Here is a 15,261-nt window from a genome sequence, read left to right as displayed (position 1 = left end):
TTTGACCCTCTCCCTTCAAATTGCTGTGAGCACAAAAAGAGTGGTGAGGTTAATGGGGTTGGGAGCCATGGCTCTGGTCAGCTTGTATTAATATAGCTGGGTAAATTCCTCTTCCCTGCTTATCTCACCTGAGCCACATTTTGGAGGCGGGACACCCCCAAAGAACCATCTCTATAATTGCACTGCCTACTCATCTGTAGCAGATTAAAACTCCCACCTGCTTTCATGCCACTGAACACCCTCTACTCCCACCCATTCAGGCAAATTAGGCACTGGGGCAGGGAGCCAGAAACAGCTTGATGAAGAATAAGGTCCCCTCCTCGCCAAGAAGGACGTGGCAATGGGCAGAGCGCAGGGAAAAGGTGCTTTCCAGGCCAGAGCTGCTGCAGCCTGCCTTCGCAGCCAGGCAAACTTCTACCTCTGTCCAAGCTGTTGCAAATGCAAACAGCATTTTGATAGGTCCCAGAGGATTGTAACAAGGTGCCATTCTCTCCGGGCTGCTAAATTTGAGGTTTTGGGGAGGCGGAGGTGGTGTGGATTGAAGGGAGGGTTCCCCCACCAGCAGCAGCCCCTGGCTTGCTGAAGATCTGGGCTTCCTCAGCACAGTCCTGCTCAGCTTGACATGGCTTAACAGAGACATCTCCTGGTCGAGCCCAAACCTTTCCCATTCCCTAGGAAGGCAGGGAAAAGAAACAGAGAGGCTGGTACATCAAACTCAGTGGTTGACCTTAGTGAGGGGGAGCGCAGCTGGGCTGGTGGGCTCCTGGTTCTCTCCATGAAGGGGTCCTTACGCTGGCCTGTCTGCCTTCCTCTGTGGTGCTCCCACAGCGTTGCCCCCACCACCCTTTTTCTGCCTCAGCACCTTGTGCTGGAACCAAGCAGCACTCGATGTTCTCCAGCACCACTGCAGCCTGCTCACCCCTGCCCATACACATCTCCCCCAGCACTTCCCCACCCAGGGGTACAGGATTCAGCACTTATTTATTGTATAGTGACATTTCTGATACATACAGTATCTTGGCCATATTCATATGCAGTACAGTCTGAACTACAAGATCAGTGTGCTTTTTTCCCCACCTTCTGGTCACAGCAGTGATCAAAGAGGTTGCCAGTGCGTTAGCAGTGCCACGGCACAGGAGCATCCATCCATGCAGCAGTTAGATGCTGATGGTCCCACAGGACTCAGAACATCCCTCACCTGGGCCCTGGGCCCTTGGACAAGCACTGGGGGGTCCAGAAGGAGAAAGAGCTTGATTCTCTGCAAAAGAGAGAAAAATGCCCAAAACAGTCTTAGTCTCTCCCCAGTATGAATGCTTTAGCTAAAACCCCTTTATCTGAACAGGTTCAGTGGCGGACACCCACCATAGCCCCACTCCCAGCTGGTTACGAAGACCCACCAGAGCAGTGGCATTTTCTTCTCTACCCCCAGTGCTGACACATTGACAGCTCCAGGAGCTGATCCCTCAGCTTAGCTACAAAACGGGAGTTGGCACTGAGGCAGGAACATTTCTAGAGGCGTTCCTCAGCTCTTGATGGTTGGATCAGTCCTTGGCCCCCTGTTATTTAACACACTGTCAACGCCTTTCAAAACGCATAACAGACATAACATCATTGCTGATAAATTTTCTCAATGACAGAAGGGCTAGAAAAAGAGTAAATTGAGTGGAAGGAGATCATCGATAAGAGCAGTTTGAATGGCTTGAAGAGCCTGGCACAAAAGAAAACTATGTTTTTCAATGTGCCGCTGAGTCTGAGCAGTTATCTAGGAGCAAAGAAAATGGACCACAGCTAAATGTAGGAGGTTTTATCCCAGGCAATGCCTCCTGAAAAAAAGCCAGACAGGAATTGTTGCCAATACCCAGCCTGAGAGAAGGGCAGAAGTTGCATTGTATCTGTAATGGGCATTGACCGGAGAGCAACTGGGTCCTGCTCTGGTGTTCAAAGCTGAGGAGAGACAAGGGGGAAGTGGAGAGGGTTTGAGAAAGAGCCAGAGGACTGGAATAAGGGACTGGGAACCCACCAGGACCAGGCCCCTGAGCACTTGGAGTTGGAGGGGTCAAGTCCCTCGCCCATGCCACCTTTAATCCATGCCACTCTGAAGGTCAGGTTGAATTCCGATGCCCCCGCATCTGCTGCATTCCCTACCTGACCCTCCCCAAATAACCATCACCTCTTTCCCCCCAACCCTCCGCAGTCATCGACGGCCCGACGCAGATCCTGGTGCGGGACGTCTCCGACACGGTGGCCTTTGTGGAGTGGACGCCCCCACGTGCCCGGGTGGACGCCATCCTGCTGAAGTACGGGCTGGCGGACGGGGAGGGCGGGAGGACCACCTTCCGCCTGCAGCCCCCCCTCAGCCAGTACTCCCTGCAGGCCCTGCGCCCCGGCGCCCACTACCACCTCGCCGTCAGCGCCCTGCGGGGCACCAACGAGAGCCGGCCGGCCCTCGCCCAGTTCACCACAGGTAGCCGGAGGAGCTGGCCGGGGGGTTGAGGCCTACAGCACATGGCGGGCGCATGGGTGGGTGGGTGGGTGGGGGGAGTGGGGGCAGTGCCAGCCCCCTGGGAAGGCTCACTGCACGCGTCCATGCTTTAGCAGCATGGATTTTTCTCCCCAGCATGAATGAGCTCAGGGTTTGAGCCTGTGCAACGGGAGGAAGCAGCGGGATGGTTAAGGTGCAGGTCCAAGTGAAGACACCTGGAGGAAGGTGTCTTGCATCCCATTACAGAACAAATGGAATCATAACATCATGGGGTCACCTAGGTTGGAAAAGACCTTCTGGATCACCAAGTCCAGCCATCAACCTGACCTACCGAGTCCCATCACTAACCCATGTCCCTCAGTGCCACATCTTCACGTCTCTCAAATACCTCCAGGGACAGGGAATGCCTCACCTCCCTGGGCAGCACACTACAGTGCTTGGCCACCTTCTCTGTGAAGAAATTTTCCCTAATGCCCAGTCTAACCTCCCCTGGCACAACTTGAGGCCCTTTCCTTATGTCCCATTGCTTGTCACCTGAGAAAAGAGACAAAACCCCTCCTTGCTGCAGCCCCCTGTCAGGGAGTTGCAGATAGTGATGGGCTCCCCTCAGCCTCCCTTTCTCCAGACTAAACAACCCCCCCAAACACAGCAATTTACATCCCTAATACCACCCACAGATCAGAGTGCATCAGGGAGGTGTCAATTTAAGACAATGCTCTTGTACCTGCTCAGCATTGAGAGCCGAGGCATTGCCTGAAAAATCAGCAATTAAGCAGCTGGAAGCAGCCCAGTCAAAAACGTGGTTATCTTATTTTATATCGTATATGAATAGCCGAACTGGTCAGTAAAACCTTAATTAATGTTGAGCCTGCAGATAGCTAACAGGTTTAATTTACCATGCCATAAAGGAAGAGGTAGAGAGCATATATCAGTGCTCTTTTATGGCATATAAATTACTTGTCATGTACATCACTGGTGGATACTAGGCTCCTATTACAATAACCGCAGTGTGTGAGTTGTGTGTGTATATATCTGTGTAGATATGTACTTAGGATGAGATGTTCATTGCGATTGCTTTGCTGAGTTGGCCTTCCTCGCTTTATTTCTAAATGACAGCATAAAAAAACCTCCTGAGGCCAGACCCAGAGCAGGAGTTAATGCCCTGCTCACAGCAATGCTCAGCAGCCACCAGACCCTGCCCTGCCCAAACCCATCGCTCGCAGGAGGGATTACCGTGCAAATGCAAGCACACAGCCTCGGCAGCACTAATAAACCATTTGGTCAGTCTGGACAGTGTCTGAGCATGAACAAGTCTGCAAAGATGCTCGAGGTTTTCTAGGAGTTCAGGCCGATGTTTGGTGGCTTTGTAGCATCGGTCCCAATGAACTCACGGTTGGCACCCCCAGGTCCGTGCTGAGCAGGAGGTGACAGCAGATGCCCCCAGCCATGGGGATGTGCCACCTGGGTCCCCTCGCCATGGCTCCCAGAGCCCGGCGGTGAGACTATGCCTCTCTCCTTTGTGTCACACAGAGATTGATGCCCCCAAGAACCTGCGGGTGGGCTCACGGACACCCGCCAGCCTTGAGCTCGCCTGGGACAACAGCGAGGCGGAGGCACACAGCTACAGGGTTGTCTACAGCACCCTAGCTGGAGAGCACTACCACGAGGTCCTGGTGCCACGGGACACCGGCCCCACCACTCGGGCCACCCTCACAGGTATGCCCGCAACCATGCACCATCCTCATCCTCCTCACAAGCAGTTAAGGCAAGGGAGAGCCCAGACCAGCACTACTGTGTGCTTGCCCTGGCGCTGGCACAGATTTGAGGCTGGTTTGGAGTTTTCTGCTTACTGGAGAGAAGGTTTTCCTCAGGACGGAGCTCTATTTTCCTTCCACGGGTTGGGGTGCTGCTCAGCTGGGAGGACAGTGGTGCACCTCGGTGAGGCTGCCCCAGGGTTCCAAACAGAGCTGGCAAGGGGCAGAGTGAGAAATGGGGAGAGAAAGGTGTTTCAGGTTGATCTAGAGAAAAATATTGCTCCCCACCCCCTTGCTGGGACACTGATACCCCATAATTGAGTTCTTTGCTTTTTTTCCAAATCCACACAAAGCAAACCCAAACCCAGGGATGCCATTTCTGAGCAAGTACCCCCAGCACTGCATGGTCCAGGCTAACATGCAGGTGTCACCGTGCTCAGCAAACGCCACCACCTCCCGCTGCCAGCCTCACCAGGGACATCCCAAACACCCTTTGCAACAGCAGCATGAAGAACCATCCAAGACCTATTTTCCTTTCTCAGCTACAGCTGTTTGTCTGCCAGATTTGCAGCTCTAGTGGCATTTTAGGGGGAAAAAAAAATTACTTCTATATAATAAAAAAAATCACTCATTGAGCTTGACACTCATATAGATCTTCAGTATAGCATGGCACCAGGTTCTTCCACATTGTCTCAGGCTCAAACACCTCTGCCATTTGTGTCTACAGGAACTAGTACATTCAGTGGAAAAGTCAAATGCAAACATACAGTCATGGCAGCACCAAGTCACAAGAAAGGCTGGAGGGGAGGAAAACAATTAGAGCAGTTAGCTTGAAAATGTGGTATGTGAGAAAAATACATATTAGGGACAGTTTCTGCTGCAACGATGCACGTGGAGAAATGGGATGGAGATAGAGTTGGACAGCCTAAGGGATGGGGGATCTGGTGATGATCCCCTGTTCTCTAGGTCATGTGCTGCCTTGCTAGATGAGATGGAGAGGAAGAGAGGACAGCCACTGCGGATGGCAGGGGAGCTGAAGACAGCCTCTCCGTAGCTTCATCATGCACGTGGCAGCCCTCTCCTCTAGGGTTTCCTTACCCCTGGTGCAGCCTGTTGTGGTGGATTTCCAGCTACTGAGGACCTGGTGGGATCCACAGCATAAAAGCCTTCATCTGTCCCCAGGAAAAGTGATGAGGAATGGTGCTGCGCAGAGCTTATCAAAAATTTTAAAACACAGCAAGCCTTGATCTGCCCCATAAGTCTCTTTCCAGAGATGTGAACTGGCACAGCTGTCAGAAATACTGGTGATTTTTCCCTGTCCAAAATTGCTGGGAGAGAAGAGGTTGGGCTGGAAGGCTTATGGCTTTCTCTAACCCAATGGGAAAGATCAATACACCATTGGGAGGAGATAAATGTAGCTGTCAAATGCCAAGCAGGAGTGATAGACAGACACAGGAGATGTCCCACAGAGATAAAGCAACCACCAGCAACAGGTGTAGAGGAAATTAGCTTGATTAGCTTGATTCCCATTCCCTGCGAGAGAACCACAGGATACGTCCACCACAAGCAACATGCCTGAGTCGGCTCCCAGCTAGACTGTGCCTTTACTAATTAATGTGTGTTTCATTTACTCTGCGTAATTTATTTCTTTTTGAGACACCAACCCTGTGACAATATTTGATGTTGAATCACTACAGAAACAAATACAGCTACTTTATCATTCTCATCTCAGCTCACTCCCTCTCCCTCTCACACAGTTTCTGTCCTGATGCCAGCAATTACCGCAGACGTCAGTAATGGTTTTAAAAAATTGGTTATTTCTGAGCTAGATTAATCCCATTTCCCTATCCAAAGGCATCTAGGGGCTTTTAAAAAATGCTCGGCTCTCCTACAACACCCGGAGGAGCTGCTGAGCTGTGGTAGGGCTGGTCATCCCCGGGACACACAGTAGGGCCTCCCTGTCTCCAGCCATGGGCTGCGGGGGGGGCTCACACCCCAGGACCACCCGGCCAGGTGCTGCTCTCATGCACCTTTGTGTCCTTTCCACCCACTGGCAGACCTGGTGCCGGGGACGGAGTACGGCATTGGGATTTCAGCCGTGATGGACAGTCAGCAGAGCGTGCCAGCGACCATGAACGCCAGAACCGGTGAGTTTGGCCCCATTCAGCACAGCCTGATCCTATGCCCCACCACCACCAGCTCCCACATCCCCCATGGGACAACCCATGCATGGGAACAAGCATCTGCAACACCCAACCCACAGAGCTTGACAGCCCCCGGGACCTCCTGGTGACGGCCTCCACGGAGACGTCCATCTCGCTGGCCTGGACCAAAGCCATGGGTCCCATCGACCACTACCGAGTCACCTTCACCCCTGCCTCGGGGATGGCCTCCGAAGTGACGGTGTCCCCGGACAAGTCACAGCTCACCCTCTCGGAGCTGGAGCCCGGGACAGAGTACACTATCACCATCATCGCCGAGAGGGGACGTCAGCAGAGCCTGGAGGCCACCGTGGATGCTTTCACAGGTAAAGAAAAAGAAGCAGAGCTGAGGCCAAGCACAGAGCTGGCCTTGCTACCAGCCCACACGTCCCTGGCACCAAAACGCATGAGGTGGTGACAGGGATGAGAGCTGGAGGCAATCCATCCACGTGAGAGCATGTCCATGGGCCTGAGAAGGGTGATGGCCCTGCCAGTGCGGGGATCCTGTCCTTCAGCTGCTGGCGCTGACCATGCTTGCTTGGCTGGAGGCTCCCAGAAGAAGGAGGTGGGTTTGGGGGAACTGCCAGCCCCTGCTGTCCTCTGTGGTCAGAGTGGCCCGTGTGTCCATAAGGAGGAGAAAACAGGCCTTGAGGGGCCTCAAAAGCACCTCTAGGAGGAAAAAAAAAAAAAAAAAAAAAAAAAAAAAGCATGTTTGAGAAGCCCAGACAGCTTACAGCAGGTGTAGCAGAATGGCTCCACCACCCATCACACAGGGCTGGGATGGAGCATGTTTGCAGGCAGAGCTGAGCAAAACACCATTTCCTCCTCCCAGTTCTGCCTCTCGATCCCACTTTCAGCCCACCAGAGCAGCCAGACCCGAGGCTTTGCCACCTCTGCCTGCTGTCTCCCAGACAAGCACTGGTGCACAGCACTAGGTACAACCAGGAGGCTGGGAACTGCAGACAGTGTGGGCTGACCCTCCCCTCTCTGTCTTGCAGGGGTCCGGCCCATCACACAGCTGCACTTCTCCCAGCTGACGTCCTCCAGCGTGAACATCACATGGAGTGACCCGTCCCCACCAGCAGACCGCCTGGTCCTCACCTACAGCCCCCGGGATGAGGAGGCGGCGCAGCGGCTGGCGCTCGATGGCACCCTCAAGCACGCCAGCCTGACGGGCTTGCGGCCATCCACCGAATACCTGGTGTCGCTGGTGGCCGTCCATGGTGCAGTCAGCTCTGAGCCCGTCGTGGGCTCCATCACGACAGGTACCCGCTGGGGACTGGACCCTCCTGGGAGGGCGGGCAGGGGGACGGGGAGCGGACCTGCCTCCCACAGCTTTGCTTTCTGCTCCATCTCACCAGGGATGGATGCACCGAAGGACCTTAGGGTGGGCAACATCACCCAGGACTCCATGATCGTCTACTGGAGCCCTCCTGTTGCTGCTTTTGACCACTACAGAATATCATACCGTGCCACTGAAGGTAACGAGTGGGACATCGTGGAGACTCCCTCTCGGTGGTGCTGTACCCCAGGGTGCACATGGGTCTGGACCTAAGCTAAGGGGAGGGCTTTAAGAGTGTCCAAACAGCTGCAGCCCTTTTTGCTTTTCCTTTTCTTTTGGAGAAGGTGGTGCAAAAGCAGCTGCTGGGGATGGGGAGCAGGGGCAGTGGCCAATCCCACACCACTGCATGACCCCAGCCACAACCAGCACAGCTCTCCATAGCCCACCTCCTCCACCTGCCTCCCCCAGCTCACCTCCAACCCCTGAGCCCCAGTTTTTGCCTATGATGCTGAAAAGGTCAAGCCAGCACAGGGGCGTCCACCTGCAGGCACAGAACCCAGTTGCCCCCAGTGTCAGCCCCGGAGCGGGTTTGTGGCATTCCCCTTCCCTCCCGTGGGACACGGGGACCAGCTGTGTCATCAATGCTCTTGGCTGTGTCCCTGCAGGGAGGACAGACAGCGCTGCCATCGCCAGCGATGCCACCGAGTACAGCCTCCACCGCCTGCAGCCCGCCACCAAGTACGAGATTGGGGTGAAGAGCGTGCGGGGCCGAGAGGAAAGCGAGGTGGCCTCCATCACCACGTACACAGGTGGGACGGGGCTCCCAGGGGACAGGCAGTGATCAAACCGTGCCAGCTCTGGCCCCTGCTTGCACTGGCAATCAGACAGGTGAGAGTGAGCTGAACCTAATGGTTCTCGCCCACGATGAGTGGGGCTCACAAGGGCGCACTGCGGACTTCCAAAGTATGTCTAAGGAAACCTTTCCCCGTATACACATGGGTTGTCATGGAGGGAGTAATAAATCTGTGTACCAGGCCAGAGATGTGATGTTGGACACCCATAAGAACCTTTCCTAAAGGACGTACAGGCTTCCAGAAATAATCCCTGAGGAAAGATGTGTCAAAGCCCTGACACAAACAGCACCTATTGCAAGAATAAAACACTCTGCTATCCGCAGACTCCTCAAAACCTAAAACAAAACAAAACAAAAAACCCAACTTCCCATATCATGCATAAAGAAAACAGTGGAAGACAAGGCTGAGCAGCAAAGCAATGCAAGCTTTGCTCTCCAGCTAGGACAGCAATAACTCTTCTACAGGCACGTGAACCTGAGCATCGAGGCAGGGACACAAGAAGCCCTTCCAGTTTGCAGCCCAGTCTCTTTGTGCGCCTGACTGTCCAAATCCATTCCCTCTACAGCCATGGATGCCCCCTTGGGTGTCACAGCCACCAACATCACCCCCACGGAGGCGCTGCTGCAGTGGAACCCGCCGCTGATGGACGTGGAGAGCTACGTCCTTGTCCTCACCCGCCACGCAGGTGCAACAAAACCCCTCACCCCTCTGCTGCAAGCTTTGCTGGGGCTCCATTTCAGCTCACCTCCACTTCTCCCCCACCCCAAACCTGGGAGCTTGGTGGTTTTCCCCCCCAGGAAGGAGTCCCTCCTTCAGGAGCGCAGCTGCTGGTGGGTGGCAGGGCTTCCCCCATCCCCAGGCACCAGCTCATCCTGCAGGGGTCCCATGGCACGTGCTCTCCACTGCCCAACGCCTAGCCTCATTGCATGGCAGTCCACATGGGGACTGGGACTCTTCCACTTCGCTAACTGGCCTGCCGGCAGCCCAGGGGCAAGCAAGTCCCCACACATCTCCCACCCCATGCAAACCCAACGCATGGCAAGCCCCGTGAGCCCCACTACTGAAGGGAAAGAAAGCAGCAGGCAAATATATGGACTGGGGCAAAATAAGGCCATCCTTCAGACTGAGCACCACCCCTGCTGCTCAGCTCCTGCACAGCAGCACATGGTATTTCAGCAATATAAGTGCTTTTGACCGTGAGGTCATACCCACAGCTGCATTTCAGAGAAGCACCTATCCTAACTCACCTCTTCTGGCTTACAGTTGCAGGAGAAACAATTCTTGTGGATGGGACCAACCAGGAGTACCAGCTGACCAACCTTCTGCCCAGCACCACCTACACGGTCGTTATGTACGCCACCAACGGGCCCCTCACCAGCCAGACCATCAGCACCAACTTCACAACTCGTACGTACAGACACGTGCCCTGTTATATGCCCCCAGCCATTCGCCCACCCCAGGAAAAGAGGCCAAAAAGGCTGAGCCTAAGCTCTCATTACAAATACCTGGGTGTAAATGTAGCCATGTGCCAAAAGGACACCCAAGGGCTGGTGTGGACACAACACAAGAACGGGAATTTCACCGCTGGAAACATTAACCTTCAGTTTCACTCTTTCAACATCCATCCACCCCTTTCTTTGATTTCCCCTGGATGTAGTTTCCTGAGAAGACCCAAGGGCCCCCCTGGTCTTCTTGTTTCCGAAGGCCATAGTCTCCAGACTTTTTAGTTTCCAAGGAGCTTGATAGACCCGGTATCACATGCATTTCAGAGCCGCTACCCATCAGAGAGCATGCAGAGGGCTTTTAGAGGGTTTGCAGAGCTGTGCTCAAGGCAGGAGACGGGTGATCAGGGCTGGAAACTGAGGGCAAGGATGGACTTTGGGCTGTAGCACGGGGTTGGGGGGGTTGAATCTCAACCCACTGGGACAGGGAGCAGGTTTGAGCAGGCTGGTGGGGGTTATGTGTGTGAGGACCTGCACTTCCCTGGGTGCCCATCCACCCTCGCAGTTTTGGATCCTCCGAGCAACCTGACTGCAAGCGAAGTCACTCGGCGGAGTGCCCTCCTCTCCTGGTTGCCTCCCGTGGGAGAGATCGAGAACTACGTCATGACCTACAGATCGACCGACGGAAGCCGCAAGGTGAGTCCTCCTACAGAAAGGGGCTCTGTAAGGCGGGGGACACCGAGGTCACGGAGAAGCAAGCAGGGGAAACCCAACAAAGCAAAAGAAAGACGCTCTCCACGCCAGGGAGAGCAGAAGGGCATACTGTGCTCTCCAGGAGCAAAACTTACTTTAGATAAACAATCAGAAAAAGCCGAAAACGATTGCCTAGGGCAAAGTCTCTGCACACACATGCAAGTCTGGACAAAGAGGGTATAGCGGGGAAGTCTGAAGTAACAGACAAAATTCACAGATTGTGAAAGACAAGCAAGATGAGGCAGGAAAAAAAATATCCAGCAAACAGAGATGTTAACAAAGTGGTTTGCCCTTCTTGCAAAGATTAAGATAGGTACAGACAGCTAATTAATCCCGCAATACAATATATTTGATTACTTAATGAGTGTGTCCATACCTGTCTGCCTGGAGGAACTGCTACAAACACTAGCAGAAGTGTGTCACTGCACATTGTCTTATTTCCTTTGCCAGCATGACTGGCTTGCAGCAGCCAAAGGGCAACAGCTTTGCAGAAGGGGTTCAATACATTGCTGTGTGGCGTTGGCTGATGACCAGAAAAATTAACCTGACAACGTCTGGTGGAGCCAAAACTGGCTGATAACCAAGCTTGGCCAGCTCTGCTCCTTATAGTGCTTGGGCAATCAGTCATGCCCAGTACTGAGGACGTGCAGGTCCCAGCAGTGATGGTAAATAGAGCACACATAATGCAAGCATTTAAACCTCCTGCATCTGAACCAGCTAGCTTTGTCTCACCTGCACCATCCCAAAGGTGATCCACTGACCTCCTGCTGACTTAGTCCAGGGGTCATAAGCAGCCGTGCAGCATCCTTGGCCAGGCACCAAGGGCTGCAGCTTCCCTTCCCTCCCTGCTTGCGCTTTAGGCTCCCCATCGTTTTTCTCATCTGTTGCTCTTGGTGTCTACCTCCTTTTGGGACCCATGTACAGGAGCTGATTGTGGATGCTGAGGACACGTGGATCCGCCTGGAGGGGCTTTCTGAGACCACAGAGTACACCGTGCGCCTGCAAGCTGCCCAAAACGCCATGCGGAGCGGCTTCATCTCCACTACCTTCACCACAGGTGAGGCTCGCACCACTCACCGCCCTTATGGGCTGTCCCTCCTCAGGCAGCATTTCACCAGATCCACAGGTGTATTCATTTCCATGACCCATGGTGCTGCCTGGCAGTAAGAAGTTAATGGCTGAAGGACCTGTGCCCAGCCTGGAGCAAGGGGATTTGAACTTCAGGCTAGGCAGCATGCTTTTGCCACACTCTCCCATTTCTCCCAGGCCCTTTGCCTTGCCCTTGCCTCTCCTCAAATGGATAACTAGAGGAAAAAACATGAAAGTTGAAAAAATGTGCCACCACGGTCTTACAGTGAGCTGCGAGAGACCCGGTTCATCTCCCCACACTGTAGACATGGTCTGACCTGGTGTGAATATCAAGGAGGTGCATCTCTACCACCTCTAGTGGAGGCAGAGCAAAGCAGAGGCTGTATGCCTTCAGGACTGTGATCCCACCGATTTTGTCTGGTTGCGTTATTCCTTCCCCATCTAATGAGAGGGAAGTCACGATCTGCTAAGGCAAGGGGGATGGTTTCCTTTCTAAATCAAGTGGCGGGTACCCACAGCCACCACAGTGCTCACATGTGCAAGAACAAAGCTTGGATGGAAATGTCACTATTGCCCCCACCTTCTGCAACCGTTCATATTAGAACCGTGCACTTAATGGCCAGAGTGCACTTTGTTCAGGGCTGAATACAATTGCATTTCTGCTGGGCTTCAAAAGCACTGAGCACCCTGAGGATGATGCCTGTGCCCCTGCACCAAAACTCCCCCCATCTGTGCTGCCAGTTCGATTAAGAGAGTTTTCTTTGAATCTGCTGTGAATACACTTCCCCATCCTCGTTACATGCAAAGGTCCTCTCACCTGCTTTCAAGAGATAATGGAAACTATTTACGTCAACAACAACAAAAAAAAGAAAACACTCTTTTCTACGGATGAGGCTCTCCTGTTTTTCTCATCTCTTATGTGGGTGTATAAAGCAGTGCAATTCAGGCAGGCGACGGAAAAATCTGTAATCTTCGAGGCTGCTCTGGAGTCAGGGACAGAACCTCTCAGGGATGGCTTCTTTGCAAAGAGAAATCAGCAGAAACCCACTCACATCAGGCAATGAGAGTACTGCTTCCATTAAACAAAAATTTGGGACCTTGATGGCATTAGAGACATTATTGCCAGCTAATGCAGCATCTGAAGAGAGCTTTAATTTGCCTTAAGGTAGGCGTTAGCAGGAAACCAATTTCTCCCTATCTACCCCATAGAAAAGGAGGAGTTCGGCTTGAGGAGAAAAAGAAAACAAAAGGGAAAAAAAAAAAAAAGGCTTCATTTAAAATGTTTTGCTTCCTTATGCTTGCAGTACACATCCCAGGTTTCCTCCATTCCCTCTGACATATTAATAGCTCTGCTGCTTTGTTTCATGTTTGCATAAGGTTCTTGGGGAGTTGTATACAGATGGGACAAAAGGAAGAAACAGATACAATATTTATAATTTATAGTGGTTTGAAATGTCTTTCAAGGTCTGCTTGGCTCTTAAAGATATGAATATAAATTAAGAAACAAGTAATCTCCACAGAGCTCAGGGGAGCCTAGAGTGGATGTCTTTGAAGCAGTTTTCATTGCTGAATGCTATAAAATGCGAACGCTGTCTCACCAGACCTTGTGCTACAAACTGCGGAGGCAGAAAAAAAATAGGGGATCTCCAATATTTGGACAAAACGACCACCTCTGGGTCTTCAGGGCAGAGGGGTTTGGGAAGTAACAGATGTTCTGAACCCTTGTCCTGGTGTCATGCAGTCAGGATGGATGCGTGCAGCACATCCCTCACACCCTCTCGAGGTCTCCTCTCGAGACACTCTCGAAAGCCAACATCCACGTTGCCTGCTCTGTACCCTGTCATCTGGACAATGGAAAAAAAAGATGCAGTTCCCCTTTTCACAGTAAATGAGAAAGAAAATGAACACAGAGCTGACCTCCTATTGCTGCTGAGATCTCACAGTTGAGACTCTCTCAAGCTCTGTCCCCCAAATGAGATGTGTCTTCAACAGAGGACACCTGGAGCATGGCCACAGGGCTCATGCTGCCAATCTCCAGCATCTCACGTGAATGAATTCCTGCTCAATTTTAAAGTGACAATCAGCCCAGAGCAAGTCCGACGTCATTTACAAGGACATCGATCAGGAACATTCCCCTGGAGTCAGTAAAATAATAAAAACTTTTTTTAGAGTTGGCAATCCTAAGAGGAAAGCAGGTTTTGGTATTTTCACAGCTGTCCAAATACGCCAGTGACAGCTTAAACCCCAGGGTTTCAGACACGGTGCAGAAAGATGGGCCAAGAAGTGACATTCCTCATCACTCACTATGATGTTACTGCACACCTTTCCAATACAGGATGTGCAGGAGATTAATTAATACATGCACAGATTTATTCCATTACATTCTCTGATGTTGATGGATGTGAAGTGGCCACCGCCTCACAGAATAACACAGGATTTGGCAGAAGCCAAGTTAGACCCTTGCTGGATTGTAACAAGCGGGGCCCAAGGCACGCGGAAAGGTTGTTCCCCTGCCTGAATTTTTTTTTTTTTTTTGGGTTTTACAGGTGGCCGCATCTTTGCCAACCCTCAGGACTGCGCCCAGCACCTGATGAACGGAGACACGCTGAGTGGTGTCTACACCATCTCCATCAACGGGGACCTCAGCCAGCGGGTGCAGGTGTACTGTGACATGACCACAGACGGGGGCGGCTGGATTGTGAGTAGCGAGTGCACCAAGGGCAGATTTTGATGTTTTCCTTCTCCCTCAGATGTTGATTGCTTGAATAGTTTCTTTCCTGGGAAGACAGGCTGTTCCTAGAGGAACAAGAAGGTGCTGTGGCCCCATACTGCCTGCATCATGACAAAACCCCAGCTGCTTCCACAGCTCTCCTAATGGGCAGCACCTCCAGCAGCACGGCAGCCCCAGCATCACCCCAGAGACCGCAGCTCGATGGGAACAGTGACAGAACCGCTCCCTGCAGCCCCCCTACACGCCATCCCCATCGCAAAGGAGCCAAGCCCCATCCTGCCAGCAAAGCCAAGCACCATGCCGCGCAGGAACGAGAGCAGGCTTAATATTGCTCGCTTCATTTCACACGCCATGGGGAATGGCCCACGCTCCAGTAATAATAGTTACACTTGGAGAAATGCCCCTTGATTTATTTGACACATTTGCAGTGCTTTTAGAGAACAAAATCTGTGAGTGAAGCTGAGCTGATTTATTGTTTTAGAAATGAAATTAATGTCTAGGAGCTTTCATAGGGAATGATTCACACTGCCTGCAATATGATGGTGTCAGGCATCACCCGGATTGGGTCTGCACAGGAGCATTTCAGAGGCAAATGCCTGTTTTGCTGTTGAATTGCACAATCACTGCTTGTCTTGACTTAGATGGACTGGCAACCTAGGTAAACAATGCTCTG

At 52.4% G+C, this 15,261-nt stretch overlaps 1 protein-coding gene and 1 long non-coding RNA gene across 4 annotated transcripts in view; one reads left to right on the top strand and one right to left on the bottom strand.

Annotated features, from left to right (window-relative positions):
• The window catches only part of LOC308198825, a 41,199-nt gene extending 29,409 nt beyond the window's left edge, over positions 1-11,790 (bottom strand). The window contains exons 1-3 of one of the 2 annotated variants that reach the window (XR_013954234.1): positions 11,501-11,790; positions 4,333-4,449; positions 1,078-1,258 (exon numbers count right to left, since the gene is read on the bottom strand). This is a non-coding gene — a long non-coding RNA (uncharacterized lncRNA). The remainder of the gene's footprint in view (positions 1-1,077; positions 1,259-4,332; positions 4,450-11,500) is intronic. The other variant, XR_013954235.1, reaches the window with a different exon arrangement.
• Positions 1-15,261, top strand: part of TNR (tenascin R) — a 63,959-nt gene that overhangs the window by 40,812 nt on the left and 7,886 nt on the right. For both annotated transcript variants that reach the window (XM_080601943.1, XM_080601942.1), the window contains exons 7-18: positions 2,195-2,464; positions 4,013-4,198; positions 6,294-6,383; positions 6,500-6,763; positions 7,436-7,702; positions 7,799-7,918; positions 8,385-8,528; positions 9,139-9,258; positions 9,837-9,980; positions 10,581-10,711; positions 11,693-11,825; positions 14,404-14,555. In XM_080601943.1, coding sequence (XP_080458069.1) covers positions 2,195-2,464; positions 4,013-4,198; positions 6,294-6,383; positions 6,500-6,763; positions 7,436-7,702; positions 7,799-7,918; positions 8,385-8,528; positions 9,139-9,258; positions 9,837-9,980; positions 10,581-10,711; positions 11,693-11,825; positions 14,404-14,555 — 2,021 coding nt within the window. The remainder of the gene's footprint in view (positions 1-2,194; positions 2,465-4,012; positions 4,199-6,293; positions 6,384-6,499; positions 6,764-7,435; positions 7,703-7,798; positions 7,919-8,384; positions 8,529-9,138; positions 9,259-9,836; positions 9,981-10,580; positions 10,712-11,692; positions 11,826-14,403; positions 14,556-15,261) is intronic.

Source organism: Anser brachyrhynchus (assembly GCF_964034855.1).
Source record: "Anser brachyrhynchus genome assembly, chromosome: 8".
Lineage (NCBI taxonomy): Eukaryota > Metazoa > Chordata > Aves > Anseriformes > Anatidae > Anser > Anser brachyrhynchus.
The sequence above is the reverse complement of the archived record's forward strand: the minus strand, read 5'-3'. Positions and strand labels throughout refer to the sequence as shown.